This window comes from Plectropomus leopardus, chromosome 22, assembly GCF_008729295.1.
Source record: "Plectropomus leopardus isolate mb chromosome 22, YSFRI_Pleo_2.0, whole genome shotgun sequence".
Taxonomy (NCBI): Eukaryota; Metazoa; Chordata; class Actinopteri; order Perciformes; family Serranidae; genus Plectropomus; species Plectropomus leopardus.
Window position 1 is genome coordinate 24064054 of NC_056484.1, and position 16206 is coordinate 24080259.

The following is a 16206-nucleotide window of genomic DNA, read 5'->3' on the forward strand; positions in this document are numbered from 1 at the left end:
TGTAACGTTCAGTTTGAAGGTTCTAAGTATAAACAACAACAAAAACCTCCCATGATGCATTGCATGAATAATGAGCGCAACTTCCGGGGCTGAGCCGGAAGCAGTTTTTTTTTTTTTTTTAAATATATTGATTATTTTTCAAAATAAACAATACATTGCACAACACTAAAGCTTTTTTTTTTAAAAAAAAAAAAACAAACTGTAAAAATTATAATTTTATTCTTAAATCAGAAACCATCTCAAATATACATACAAGAAAAAACAAAGGAAAACAAACAAACGAAAAAGACACGAGATAAAAGTAAATCATTTAATATTGTATGGTGCGAGGGAGAAATAAATACAGATTATTTGTTTTAACTATATATATACATAAAGCAATTATTTGAGAGGTCTTTAAAGCTTTTTTGTTTGTTTGAACCTTAGAACAGAAGCAGTTCTTTGTCATGTGGAACATACCACCTATCACACCTCAGACAGCCTGGGATGCCTGAGGAAATTCAGAATGTCCTTTAATATAATGACGAATTTCTATTGAAAGCGTCCTGGCCATGGATGTATTATAGATCCTGAAGGGGAACATCACTGTCTGGTACTAGGACCCTGCCAGGGAGGTCTAAGGGTATAGATAACCCCGGACCAAGGCCAAGGGGGAAACCCATAACAGGGTCTTTGGTTACCCATTAAATGGAATCAAATACATAAATTTATTTATTGACTCATATCACAGAGAATATATTTCACTGTTTTCAGTGAAACAAATCTTAGCTTGTCATCAGATACAACCCCCGCACCTACTGTGAGATGGTCCCAGTCTTGGCCCCAGCCTGCCCCCCCAGTAAAACCGCCACTGCTTCTGTGCTGCTAGGGGGGAAGATGTATGACGTATCCATGTTTTCACAGACATGGATGGATGAACTGTTCTGCAATTTGCCTGGTATGGAGAGGCATACGCCCACATGGTATTATTTCTAGTTGAGAATATATAGAATTTTTTGGCAATTTTATGGTTGTATATTCTTCTGTGGCCGTGTCAGTACTCATAAAGTCGTTATTTATTTAGTTTGCCACTTTTGCCAGAGCCGGTGCACGCGGACAGGAAAGCCACACTAGCTGTGTCCCTCCGCCAGCCCCCAGGGTGGCAGCAACACTCCCGGTAAACCGTGTGTAGACGAAGAAGAAAAAGAAAACCGTAAACTGTCTGTTTACTTTGCTTTACGTCCACCGACAGCCGCTTGTCGGTAAAACGGGGCAGGGTTCGCTGTTTCTCAGTCAAGCTAGTGAGAGTTTAAGAGAAAGAAAAGCGAATGTGCCTTCAGAATAAATTCCCACCACTGCTCGGAGGACATTTGTGACGAGTCCTCCGCCGCCGAGACGCTTATTGTGCCTGCGGTTACCGGTTCCTGGTGTGTGTAACGGGACGGTTTGAGCTTCGGTGGATGCACATCCATAACGCTTGGCTGAATAGCAGGCAGAAACGTAAGCTAACGCTACATGAATGTGAGAGAAACAACACAGAAGGAACCGTGAAACTGAACTCATGGATCCCAACCGGATAGTCCAGGCTCTGAAGGGGACCATCGACCCCAACCTGAGGATAGCGGCGGAGAATGAGCTCAACCAGGTGTGTGTGAGAGAGAAAGGGGGAAGTGTTTTGTGTGTGTGTGTTTGTCCCAGGAGCTGCTCATTAGAAGGAGCAGTTTGGCCCACAGATGATGCGGGGGGTGGAGGAGAATGGAGGCCGTGTTTTGGTGGCTGGGCTCAGCTCCGGCCTGGTGATTGTTGGCTTGGATCCTGGTGGTTTAGTTCAGGCCTGGGATCAGCAGTTTGACTCAGCTGTTCCCCACACTGAGTCCGGCAGCTGCGATGGAGGACAAAAGGAGGCAGATGTGATTGTTTCAGGAGCAACTTTGTCATGTCAACACAGGAGCGGAGTGCTGCTGCTCTGTCACTGTGCTGCTGCTGCTGCTGCTGCTGTGACAACATCTAACCAGTCCAACAGGACCGCTTCTAGGAACTCAGGACATTATGAGCTTGGCCCAGACTTCTGTATTCAGAGGTTGTTGGGTTTTTTTTTTTTTTATCATTGTTAGGGACTGTTCGTTTGCTATGAGAGGGGAGGAGGCAGTGCCAAAAGGGGGAGGCATGTCAAATAATTCTTTAAGCACTGTGGATGGACTGCTGCTTTTATTTTGGCTAAGGGAAGGGCATACAACTTACAACTGTTGATTTTAAGTCGGGGTGGACTGATGTTGGTTTTTCAGGGCTGATACTGATTATTAGTAGTTTTTGAGACCGATAACTGATATTTGGAATCGATATGCATTTACAACAAAAATGAAAATCCTTCTTTCAATACATAAGAATATGGAATGTACCAAACTCCAAAGCAAACCTTTGTTTAAATGCCTTTAGCAACTGTTTAATCAAAACTGAAACATTCAACATTATATACAAGAAGTTCCCACCAACTTTTTTTTGAAGTCAAGTGAAAATTTAAATAAAAACGAATAAGTAAATAAAGCTCCCTGAGGTTATACAAAGTAAATGTTCCTCCCATGCTGACACTTTTTAAGCACTTTTTAATTAATTCATTTTAACAATCATTAAAATAAAACATTGAAACAGATAATCAACAAAATGCTAAATATCGGCCCCCATAATGGGCCAGGCAGTTAATCTGTTGACCCCTAATTTTAAGGATGGCATGCTTTCTTTGAACATTTTTGGCAACTTTTTTTCTTTCAAAAGTTTTGGTGATTTAAAAAAAAAATCATTTAAGATTTTTGACAATTCTTCGTTTTTTTTTCTTTACACATTTTTGGCAGTTTAGGCAGTTAGTTAACAATACATATACTTTATAGAGCGTTTTTAAAGCTACTCAAAGACACTACAAAAGACAAAGAAAAAAGATCAAATAGAATACACTAAGTTTAGGCGGTTTTCTTATACAATTTTTTGGCAATTATTTTGAAAAGAAACATGTATTTTATAGCGCTCTTTTCAAAGTACTCAAAGACACAACAAAAGTCAAAGAAACAAAGATCATAAAATACAATACACTAAAATACACAATAAAATTCACACAACATTAAAGTTAATATGACATTAATTACACATTTTTCTTTTAAAATTTTTTGGTGACCTTTACAGACAACATGCCTTCCAAACCTGCAGATCCCAGAAGTAAAAAGAGCCAAAATTACACCATTTAACTGTTAAAAACAGAAATTTTCATTGGATTTCCTCATTTCTGACGGCTCTTGAATGCATCATAAGTCACTCAGGGAGGCTCAAGAAAATATCTGTAGCTTTGAGAAGGGTCCCAAAGAACAAACAGCCACCCCCATCCTCTGATAAGTAAAGAATATTTGTTTATTAATTTAAGTTATACTATATTTGTATATCTCATTAAATTGTTATTTCTTACTCTTCTATTTTTTCTAGTATGTTGTTGGGATGTAACCACTACATCAGTACTTATATATATTTATAGGTGGGTATAATAGGAACAAGAAAAGTTACTGTTCACAAGTACTTAAAGCGATGAACATTTTGATATTGGAATGGTTTCTGAAGCTGACTTTATGCAGAAGTAGTAGATAAGCAAAAAAAGTGCAGAAGAATAAATAAAAACATTTTGGATCAAGTATTCACACAAAATAAAACAGTGTATTTACCCTCTCATTGCTTTTGCGATTACTCTGGTTTCTAGACATCAGGTGTACTGATTTGACAGTTTAATCTAAAAAAGTATATGAATAAAAGACAGATTCATTATTTACATAAAAATAATATAGGTAGTGTCATTACTGTTGTAACTCTACAGGTCCTCAACACCTGTTGTCTTGGTCACACGAGATAGGGAAGAGAGAATACATTTTCCATTTTGTCATATAATTGATTTTCAGTTGATAATGTAATTGGTTTGACGACTTCCTTTTTATTGTGAATATAATGTTAAAAGCTGTCCATGTTCTGCTTGTTTCATGCTGAGTCTGCCCTGTTTGTTTCAGTCATTCAAGATCATCAACTTTGCCCCAACCCTGCTTCAAATCATTGTGTCTGAGCAGGTGGAGTTTCCTGTTCGCCAAGCAGGTAAGACTCAAAAGTCCATTAAACTACTCTGCTGTTTCTCTGTATCTCACTGCTGAAAAGTTTCTCTCGCTCATAATGTTAAAACAATGTATGTTAATTTATGTCTTGATTCAGAAGTTGTGAAGATAACACTGCCATCATTTTAGCCAAGGCTATTTCTCTGTAATAATGATACAGAGAAAGGTTAACAAAGAAATGGCTCATTGGTCCTGTTCTGAAGGAAGGTTGAAAGGGTTTTTTGCATTTATATATCATGACTACATTTTTTGTCCCTTACATTATTTTGATGAATGCTAACAAACCATGGGAAATACTACAAAGATGACACCAATACTACAATAATTTTATAGAATGGTCTAGCTCACACTCTGTTCGGAGATACAGGATTGGAGAAAGTAATGCTGACAGAAATTTTAAACAATTTAAGGCTTCAGTAAATGTTTCACTTCTGTATCAGTTTGTATGGTTTAATGTTACAAAATACAACATTTAGCACAATGAGGAGGTTGCACACTTCCTTTACTTTCTTGCATGACAGTTACACGAAGACCAATAGACGAAGTTTGTTTCATGCCATAGATGCACATTCATGCATCGGGGAAATCTCCTATTTTTACCTTACCAATACAGAGATCTACTGCTATTCTACCTCCACATTAGCAATAGCCATGGTCAGGGGCGTCACATTTTCAGGTTGTCTGTTTGTCCCATATTCATGAATGCAGTAGCTCAAGAACGCCTTGAAGGTATTTCTAAGAATACTTGTGCAAATGTCCAATAGTACTCAACAATGAACTGATTAGATTTTGGGTTTCAGAGGTCAAGGTCACCATGACCTCAGCTAACTTATTTTTGTGAAGGCGATGTCAGCTTGAGGGAATTTTAGTAAAATTTGGCACAAACATTCATTCAGACTCAACTCATTCAGTTCCAAGGAAGCCATGTGGATGCGAGGAAAAATGTCCTCAAGAAATTTAAGCAAGTCCAGTTTAGTCTTGGGCGGTATGTAATATTTCATACCATAATACCATCCTGAAATTTCACCAGGGTATACCGTATATGACAGTTTAACTCACTAAACTTTAAGAAAAGTATTATTCTTACACCTCTTTCCTTATTAAACAGAGAAATACAACTGTGCACCATTTGAATTCAAGTTTCACTTTCGTGGAAGACTGACAAGGCTTAATTGCCTCATTAACTCATCATGAAACACTCTTCTTTCAGACTAGAACAAAATCAAACTCACCAAAACCGTCTTGGTTACTCTTGCTAGTAATCTAGTTAGTAAGTCCACTGTTCCAACAATCACCAGCTTCCGTTTGGTCCAAATAAATCCTTAATTCACCAAGTTAGATGTAAACAACATGCTGTTCCCCACAGTCTCTCTCTGCCTGCTGGCCGCTGGCTGTTTACAGTCCTGTAACTTCTTCCTCTACCACTAGGTGTCCCTGTGTCTTTCAGCTGCCTGTTCCACAAGTAGAGACTGAGCTCTGGTGGTGCCTGCTGTGCACTACATTCAATGAGTGTAATGGAAAGAGGAGCACCTGTATTTTTGACAGAATTGAGAACATACTTTGGGGATTTCTAAATAACCTGCTAAGCTGTAATACCACCCGAGACTCGTCCACTTGTCTATGATATAGCACATAGAATCACCAGATTTATCCTTTAAATTCAGTCTCTCTGACTCATGCGATCATCTTAATGAATACAGTGCAAAATGTCATCTGTATGTGCTCCCTGACTGTGTGCAGCCGCCATCTACCTGAAGAACATGGTGAGTCAGTACTGGCAGGACAGGGAACCGTCTCTGGGTGAAGTCGTCTTTCCCTTCAACATCCATGAGAATGACCGGCAGCAGATCAGAGACCACATAGTGGAGGGCATCATCCGCTGTCCAGAGTCCATACGGTACACACACTCAACACACATGCACATGCGCACATACATATACAGGTCCGTTTTCATCTCTTATCACTCTTTATTTCTGTGCCTGTTTTGACAAAGTAGGCAGTGTGATTTTTTGTAACACATTAGTCTCTTTAGAAATCTGTAGACTGACCTCAGCTGTGTCCTGACTGGTATGCAGACACAGCATCAATATGCTCGCCTACAGACAGGATAAATAACTCGGTCTGTTGTTGCACTGTCTGTAGGGCCCAGCTGACCATGTGTCTGAGAGCCATCATCAAGCACGACTTCCCTGGCCGCTGGACCACTGTAGTGGACAAGATCGGCCTCTACCTGCAGTCTCACAACAGCGGCAGCTGGTACGGCAGCCTGCTGGCTCTCTACCAGCTTGTCAAAACATACGAGTGAGTAAGATGTTCATGTTCCTCAATTTCACCTCGCCACTCTGAACAGCTTACCTGGGAAGACATTAGCCCTCACATCACGATTGCAGGTTAAAAGGAAGGAGGGTCAGTAATAAACTTACACCGTCATATACCGTAAACCTGGTGAAATTAAAGGAAGGTATGAAATATTACACACCACCCAAGCCTGCTGTCTAGAGCACAGTTTCCCAAAACTAAATCTTTAAGATAAGATTATCTTTGTCACATTGTAAGTTTTGTAGCCTTAAGATAGGTTTGGGAAACAGGACCCAGGTCGATCATAAAAGATGGAGAGTATTTCACTTGAGATTACAGCATGAAATGTGTTTTGCAAAATAACTGAAGCACTAAGGTACAAGGTAGATTTATTTGTCATTTTTCTGAAATGTGGTTTAAGACAAAATTAAATTAAAGTTGATCCTAAATCCTGCTGCATCTTTTTGGCGTCAAAGGAGGAGTTGAGGAGTCTCACAGCCTGGGGAAAGAAGCTGCTCTGTAGTCTGGTGGTTCAGCAGCAGGTACTTCTGTATCTTTTCCCAGAATGCAGCAGGATGAACAGACTGTGGCTAGGGTTGCTGCTAAAGGAATACTTCAACATTTTGTGCATCAGGACATGTTTAGCCTAGTTCAGCATTAAGATTGGAAATGGAGAAACAGGTAGCTTGGTTTTATCCAACTTATGACAGATTGACAGGTTGTAGTTTTAGGTGAAGTTATGTGTTCAAACTATTCCATGGCGAAACCAATTTTCTTTGCTCGCTGACTGTATCTGTTGTTAATCAACAGAAAATAACATGCAATAGTTCAAGCAGGTAACCTACAAAAATCACAAATTGTCAATATTTACATTTAGTTTAGTTTAGTTTAGTTTAGACACACATATGAATAGAAAAGACAGAAATAGTGGACTCTCAGTAGCTCACCGGGTAGAGCTCACAGAGGCTGTGTCCTTGCCACAGCGGCCACGGGTTTGACTCCAACCTGCGGCCCTTTGCTGCACGTCATCCCCTCTCTCCTTCCCCCTGTCATGCTTAAGCTGTACTGTAAGCAATACAGGCAAACCCCAAAAAAGCTTTTAAAAAAAAAAAAGAAAAGACAGAAAAAGAAAATTTAAAAAATTTAAACACTGTACAGGTGAGATTAGAAGCCAAAAGGGCATATGGAGATACCTCCATTATTAAATAGCTGTAATCATTCATAAAAAGAAAAAGATAAAACAAAGATTGCAACTCAAAATTTCAAGACTAAGCAGGAATACAAAGTTAATAAAAATTAATACATGACAAAAAGTGAAATGCATTACAAATGTATCAATAATGTGACATGAGACTTTGCAAGTTAGAGTCCTTTTCAGATGTTTTTTATGTAAGGATAATGTAAAAATTGATTGTAGTGATGGAAGTAGTTGTTCCAAAGAGATGATCTTATGTATTTTACAAGATCATAAGAGCTTATGTCTGACAATGTGGAAGATCAAATTACTTTGGGTGATTTTTGGGATATGAGTGAATGTCTAAAGAAAAGACTTAAAGAAGTTCTGGAAAACACTTGGCAGGCCATGAGTTAGGTGTACATGTTTACACTTGAATACACAGGTCTGGTCTGTTCACTTTAAAAATGTATAGAAGTTCATTTTTTCTAAAAAGAGACGCAGATGAGTTCTTTCAGCAAAGCTAATCACTCAGTAATTTTTTTTTATGCAGAAAAATCTTATCAAGATAAGTTGGACATGTGGCAGTATTACAATACATAATATGAGAGTAAGTTAGGCTGTAATATAAAGTTAAACTTTTAGGCTGTGTATAGAATGAATAAAACAAGATCCGATGGATTAATGGGTAAACCTTAGATACTTTGGTAGGTGTAGCCCTGAGCCTGTTCTTAGATTAGAATCCAGGAAGGAAGCTCTAATACTTACTTCCCTCAGGATCTCAATAGAACCAGCAGCTAGCAGGAAGATTTTTTTTCACTTCACCTCATGGTGTGTTTGTGTGTGCGCTTCAGGTACAAGAAGGCAGACGAGAGGGAGCCCTTGCTGGCAGCCATGCAGATCTTTCTGCCGAGGATTCAGCAGCTTATCAGCCAGCTGCTGGCTGACGCCACCATCTTCTCTGTCCTCATCCAGAAACAGATCCTCAAGATCTTCCATGCTCTCGTACAGGTGTGTGTGTGTGTGTGTGTGTGTTTGTGTGTGAGAGAGAGAGAGTGTGCGTGCGCGAGTGTGCATGCCTGGTTTCAGAAATCTCATTGCAGAACTGTAGGCAGAAAGCTGCTGTCTTTGGACCATTTTCTGAAGAAGAGATCTGATGTTCACACTATAGCTGCAAGCCAAGGCTGCACAGACCTTTAAAATGTGAAAATTACAAAGGATCAAGACCTTAGGCAAAATCCCACACCTGTACAAAAAATAACCATTTTTTATGACAATCTGGCTGCATTATTGACGACTTTCATGCTTGGGCCCTAAAACACAGGCAAAAAAAAACAACCGGGATTCAGCCCTTCCAGCTTGAGCTCCTAAATTATGAAAAATAAATCACTAATTAATCAACAATAAATCAGGAAACACTCTTCATGCTGGTTTCACACTTTTAAGATGTGCAGATTTTGAACTGTAATGGTAGTTCAGGTAAAAAAAGGATTTTCCCTTTGTGTTTAAGTCCATCTGTTTTGACCATTACATTAGTAGCCTTTCCCCCACTCCCCTCATTTTTTTTCAGTTTTTGAAATTTGAAATGTCTTGTCTATCCTTGTGCACTGTTCAACACTATGAGACAAAGTTAGTTTCAAAATCCCAACCACACGTGAAGTATTAAGATGCCTTCATTAGTTACCTGTATAAATATATATAGCCCACAGATAAGTCCTAATGAACACAAAACTTAAAAGAACATGTTTTTAGGGTTTTCATTGGGTCCCTTACAATCATGATGAACATTTATTACCTCCATTTTCATGGAAAAGTATGTTTTAAAACCCATCACTCTTGTAGCCTGTGGAAGAACAGAAAATACCTTTCTTCTTCTGATATCCCTGTGTGTGTGACACAGACAGCAGTGGTACATATTCATGCCTGTAACTGGCTGTCGCCTGTGCCGTAGCCTGTATAGACCTGGTATAAGCATACCATGCAAGTGGACAGCAGAGACAAATTGCCATTAATACCTGTGCCTATCATGCGTCTAACGCCCCACCAGCAGTTACTATGTCCAAACTTTTGCGAGCTGCTCTGTTGCATGCTTGCTACAGCAGTTAGCAGTTGTGTCAGTACAGCTGGAGATCTCACTGCCAGCAGATCTCAACAGGTCTCCTTCCACAAGGCAAAATGAGGGACAGTCATGCAACACTTCATCCAACCTGATATAAAATGTGTGAGTTACAGAACATGAGCGAATTGTCACCAAAACAACCACCGCGTTCTGCGTTGATGACGTAGTCCTTGTCAGAAGCACATCAGGATGTCATTTGTGTTTATACTACAAAACATATGTGGTCAAAGTGTGGTCAGTGATTGGGTCAGAAAGGCCTCTTGGTGGCAGTGTACACCTGTATTTACCACTATCCAGCTGTGATCAAATCACGCATGTTGATGATAATGATGATGACAGCATTAACCTTATCGTCCTGCAGTACTCGCTGCCCTTACAGCTGATCAACAACACAGTGATGACTCAGTGGATGGAAATCTTCCGAGCTGTAATGGATCGAGACGTCCCAGCTGTAAGACACACACGGAAACACACACACATATATGCACCCCAAATGCAGACAGCACTAGCTAGCTAGAGGTCAGAGAGTTCAGACTGGTGAGTTGATTTCCACATCCTGATGATGACTGTCAGCCATACGCCACTACCGCCAACCTCAAAAAGCATCTCCATGACTTGTAAAATAGACACAAAAGACTAAATTTAGCACCAGTTTAGCAAAGCTGACAGAGATAATTGGAAACCTCCACACCTACATCATTTCAGCTGACAGTTGCCTCGATCTGGATCAGGTTAATAGTGACAATATCACAGGTTACAAACAGAGAAAAACACTGCACTCAATTCAACTTCCCCAAATTTAAATTTGAACAACTGAATTAACCCTTTGAAACACAAGCAAATAGGCTTAATTTCTCTTAAAAACATTGGCAATGAGCAATAAAAGAAAAAATGACCCAAATAATAGTAAGAAAAAAGTTTTTAAAAAAGTACAAAAATATTGCCTGAAAATTTGTTTAAAAAAATTAACGAAATACAAATGAAAGCTAGATAGATAGATAGATAGATAGATAGGAAGACAAGGAAATGACCCAGAAAAATTCTTAAAACTTACAATAATTCAGAAACATTATTTAAATATGTAATTATGATAATTATTAATATATTTTTTCCCTAGCTTTTTAACATAACTTTCTAAATCCCATGTGGCTGAAAGAAATTGTAACAATTTGCTCAGGGTTCATAGGTTTAAATGCTAGTGAAAGGCATCTGAAGGCCGCACAAGGCCGGGTCTTCAAACGTCTGTGTTTCAGCTGACAATTGTCTTGATTGGGTGGATTGCCAAATAAATTTTAAAAAAAATTTTTTTTAAAAAGAATTAAAGTATTTTTTTTTATATGGCAGGTAGCAACAATTCACCACAGCAGTCACAGCTGTCAGTTAATTAGTTGTTATGTGTGTAATGGACACTTAAATTGAATTGAAACAAAGTAAAATCTGCTGTGTTTTTCTGTTCTCATGCTGAGTTCATAATCCAAAAGCTGAACATCAAGTATGTGTATGTTAGGAGACATTGGAGGTTGATGAAGACGACCGTCCTGAGTTGGCATGGTGGAAATGTAAGAAGTGGGCGCTGCGCATCATCACCAGGCTGTTTGAACGGTGAGTACAGAGCTGTTCTCACGTCACCAGAAAGCACGTTTGTATGGAGCAGAAGAACATCTGCAGCCATTCACACACTTCTGCTCTGAATTACAGGTATGGAAGCCCCGGCAACGTGACGAAGGAGTACTACGAGTTTGCAGACTTTTTTCTGAAGACATATGCACTGGGCATACAGCAGGTTAGATGGTAGTTCAGATCGAGGATCAACAACCTTGTCTGGGATGTCAGAAAGTCTGTTTACAAAGATGAAGATGAGCAGCCTGCCAGGGGCATTTTTGAATGCTCCCATCATTTATTTCCACTGATTTTTATTTATTCACTGATGGTATGGTACATTATTACTGGCAGATTGACTTTATTTATAATCATGACAGAATTGCAGGCCTGTTATTTTGTGCAGGATCCCCTCTCTCAGTTACTCATCCACACATACAACACAATTTTGTGATGTAGGATACTAATAAGTCAATGTGAACTAAAGTTACCAGTTAGTACAATCCCTGTCGCTATCTTTCACTGCACACTGTCTCTATGGACCCTATTTTAGTTGGTCCCTACAGTGTTCTGTAATGTTGTGATTGTAACAATTAAGGCAAATTTAACTGTTTAAAACAGGTAAAATCTAATTTCAGGTGAGCTGCCCTCAGTGTATTGATCCACTCAGCCTCTCTCCCCCCTTTGTTTTTTTTTAAAGATATTTTTGGGGGCTTTTTATTGCCTATTAATAGGACAGATGTAGCGTGAAAGGGGGAGAGAGACAGGGGATGACATGCAGCAAAGGGCCCGAGACCAGACTGGAGCCTGCAGCCTGTGGTGAGGACATAGCCTCTGTGGAGCGCCCGCTCTGCCAACCAAGCCATGGGTGACCCATCTTTCTCTCCCTCTCTTTATCATGAGACCACTGCTGTGCCTTGGACAGTGTTTCACACACTGACAGGGAGAACTATCAGCATCACCTGGCTTACACTGGTTGGGCCATTGTGAAAAAAAATTTCAAACCGGTTTAATATTAAGCCAAATACCAGACCTGACCCAATTTTTCTAGGTGTCCCACTTGGCTCAGCAGTCAGTCATCAGTGGAACATAATGACACCATGTCCCAAAAGAAAACAAGCGTCTATCTATCACATAGCATCACATTACACCAGAGCTCTCTGTCCACATATAATCCATTAAATATGCTCTTCTGTTACTTTATGTAAACAAACCACAAAGCTATTCGCTGTGTGCTCCAGATCAGACCAGGCCATTGGTTAAATTCACTGGACACTAAAACCTGTCTTGTCAAATAAAGGTAAAAGCCCCAAAAACAATCTTATCAAAAAATAGCAATGTGTCTGACCACACCTTGTTTGAACATCTATATGCCCAGATGACTGTAAATCCATGCACAACATCGGCGCTGGCAACAATAGACAACCGCGTTGGTCTGAAACTAGCAGTGACAGTTGGGCTGTGTGCTGCTTTGGTGTAAGAAATGGCCTTTCTCTGATGTGCTTGTTGATCGTTTTAGCTGAACACATGTCTCTGAATGGTCTGTTGTCAGCCAACTGTGGATGTGGAATGTGTCCAAACTTTTCATCCCCGGCCACACTAAACATATATGTATTTGTGAGTGCAACAGTTTGCAGAATTTACTGATATTTCAGTAATGTTTGTGGCATAACTTTGGTTTATTCATTGCTCAGGCTCTGATGGTTTTAGTTTCTCTGTTGTGTGTCCAGGTCCTGCTGAAGGTGGTAGACCAGTACAGACAGAAGCAGTACGTTACTCCTCGCGTCCTGCAACAGTGCCTCAACTACCTCAACCAGGGCCTGTCACACTCACTGACCTGGAAACAGATGAAGCCACACATGCAGGTAGGAATTTAATGTGGAGTGAGTGTGAAGATGCGTGTAACATTTGCAGCTTTGCCTGATAATTATATTGAAAAGATTGTTTTGCATAGGCATTTTTGCATTTTCTTTCAGTTTTCCTTGGCAAGCTTTTAACTATTAGCTGTCATATTTTACCATCAGTTTCTGTCATTACATGTAGTATGGATATGGTTAAAATCTAATATGATTCACAGGGAGTGGCACAAAATCTGTAATGGGTCATTTCCAACGTCAGCACTACAGGCATGAACTACCATTTAACCTCTGTGTGCAGTGTCCAACTTTCACCAAAATGCACTGCTGCCTCAACTGGCGTCCCACCATTATCCCTGATATGAGTAATGATGCGAGAGCCCGTTCATTTTTGTGTGCAGCTGTAATATTCTAAATACAATCACCATAATTAAAATACTAATGTCAGTCTATAAATTAAGTACACTGTGGTCGCATGTCTTAACGTCACCACCACTGAAAGGCTGTAAAGCTGTGTTCAGCATGATGATGTTCTTTAGTCTTATTTAGCCACTTGTTGGCAACCTCCTTTTTGAAGACATGTAAAAGCTTCAAAGGTCACAGTGGGGTATTTACTGTCATATTTTATTTTGTAGAACAAAACATTAAAGTCTCTTGAGCTTGTGTTAACCACAGACCAGGCTTCTAACCAATAACCCATTCAAAAGAACCTTTGATTATGAGATGAGGGAACCAGAGGTGCTGAAATCTTGAATGAGGGCACTCTATTTTTCCTGCCTGTTCTGCTGTATTGCTGCACTGACAAATCGGTAGCTGCATTTACACAGAGATGGCACTATGGGGCCGCAACGAGCCCCCCCTTTATACAGCCCTGCATGTTTACACAGAACCAACCGACAGCGGCATCATTCCCCCTCAGTGTATGATTATACACTGCATCGCAGCATCCAACGATTAAAGGAGGCATAATGGGCGTGGTGCTTAACACATGAGCATGGCATAAAATGTGCATCAGTAGGGCTTTCTAAACAATAACAAAGGCATAACTTGTCAATCACAATCATTCACCTTCCTTGTTATATGGCAGCTGATCTCATCCTCTGCTCAGAGTAAGGAGATCCTGTTTGTTTTCACAGTTTTGCAGACATTTAAAGCAGCTGTTCTTTTCCTCTGAAATTACTGCTATGCTACCAGCTCCTTTTAAAATCTCCCAGCATAGGTCGCACACATAAACATTTCGTCATAACATCACACCCGTGCAGCCCATGATCACATCTTTTTGGCTTAATGATTTATACAGACCTTGTTTTGGTGCGGTTACTACCGACTCAGAGGCGAGTCCAATCTGTTCCCTCTTTCTGTGATCATACGTTATATACATAACAGCAAGGCGGCATTGCCGTGTGATATTCCTGCCTAAAACAGGTAGTGTAAATGCAGCTATTGCAGTCGAATAAAAACATCAGCACTGATGTGTTTTGCATTTGCTGGTGTTTATTGCTCCATTGCACTAATATTAGTCAAATACACCACAGCTGCTGGTTCAGGCTAAGGTCAGGTTTAGACCTTGTTAGTTGAAGTTAGATTTGCAGGAAATATACATTCATCCATTCTCTAAATTAGACGGCGTTGACCTTGTTGAGGTAGCCAGTTTATCATAAGTAGGGGTGGGCAATATATAGAATATTCTTGAGATATTGCAGCTTGTTCCACACGCCATATATAAAATCACCATCTTGGGAATATCCATCCACTTTCGTCCACTCATCTGAAGCTGGGTCACAAGGGCAGCAGGCTGAGCAAAATACTCCAGACGTCCGTCTCTCCAGCAACGCTTTCCAGTGCCTCCTGGGGGAGCTTGCTGCGTTCCCAGGCCTTCCAGCACACTCTGCATTCTAGAACATGCTGGAGGGATATATCGCAAACATCAAGTATAAATTGTCATGTTTTAATAAACCACTGGTGTTTTGGTTCCCTCACTCTCTCCTACAGCTCTCTGCCTCTCTCTCTCTCTCTCTCTCTCTCTCTCTCTCTCTCTCTCTCTCTCTCTCTCTCTCTCACACTCACACACACACACACACACACACACACACACAGACACACAGACACACACAGAGCAGAGCTTTTACAGAGCTCCAGACCATAACTATTTAGTTACATTACGCAACCATGAAGCACCGCTGCAATTAACAAATACTATTACTATCTGAACTGGAGAGCTATTAGTTTGTTTCCAGCTTAGAAAGAATAAATCATCTTGTTTAATGACACTGCAGCAACAGTCTAACTTTTGAGTGGTAGCGCCGGCTGTGTGAGCAGACAAGGCATATATTTTTATCTGCAGATCTCTAATTGCAACTATTTAGTCACATTTTGTGACCACGGAGCACCAGTGCAACTTGCAAATATTAGTAATGTGAACTGGAGAGCTGTTAATTTGTTGCCCACTCATAGTGAATGAATCCTCACAGTTAAAGGCGCTGTGGTATCTGTTTAACTGTCAGCTAATGCCGTTATCGTGGATTGATGTTTCAAGTCACTCCAGCTTTCCTGCTGACCTTCTGAACACTGTCCTCTCTTGCAGACCATCTGCCAGGAGGTCATCTTCCCTCTCATGTGTTACAAAGACGAGGATGAAAAGCTGTGGCAGGAAGACCCTTATGAATACATCCGCATGAAGTTCAGTGAGTACTCAAAGACTACTTTTAAAAATCTGACCATCAGAAGTAGTCTGCCACATCTGGTTGATAACACACCACAGCTGCTACCTAATGTTATTGCTATGTCTTGATAACATATTGTAAATACTGTTTTTTTTATTATGATGCAGGTAGCCTTGCAAATTAGGGCTGTAGAAATTAATGGTTTCTAAGATGCATCACAATGTGAACAATTTTGCATTAATGCAGTGACAACACATAATCGATTATAGCCACGTAACACTACTGCAGCTGGACAATAAAATTCAGGTTTTACAGTTCAGGAGAAACTCCTAGTAGCAATCAGCTCTGTATGGTAGCAACCAGCTGCAACCAATTGAACTTT

The 16206-nt window shown here is 40.1% G+C and overlaps 1 protein-coding gene across 2 annotated transcripts in view; it reads left to right on the forward strand.

The window, feature by feature from the left end:
* The first annotated feature begins 1210 nt into the window (after positions 1-1210).
* The window catches only part of ipo8 (importin 8), a 29656-nt gene continuing 14660 nt past the window's right edge, over positions 1211-16206 (forward strand). For both annotated transcript variants that reach the window (XM_042511354.1, XM_042511355.1), the window contains exons 1-10: positions 1211-1624; positions 4017-4098; positions 5856-6012; positions 6258-6416; positions 8442-8598; positions 10068-10157; positions 11214-11308; positions 11405-11489; positions 13036-13170; positions 15746-15845. In XM_042511354.1, the coding sequence (XP_042367288.1) occupies positions 1541-1624; positions 4017-4098; positions 5856-6012; positions 6258-6416; positions 8442-8598; positions 10068-10157; positions 11214-11308; positions 11405-11489; positions 13036-13170; positions 15746-15845 (1144 nt within the window). In that variant the 5' untranslated portion in view covers positions 1211-1540. The remainder of the gene's footprint in view (positions 1625-4016; positions 4099-5855; positions 6013-6257; positions 6417-8441; positions 8599-10067; positions 10158-11213; positions 11309-11404; positions 11490-13035; positions 13171-15745; positions 15846-16206) is intronic.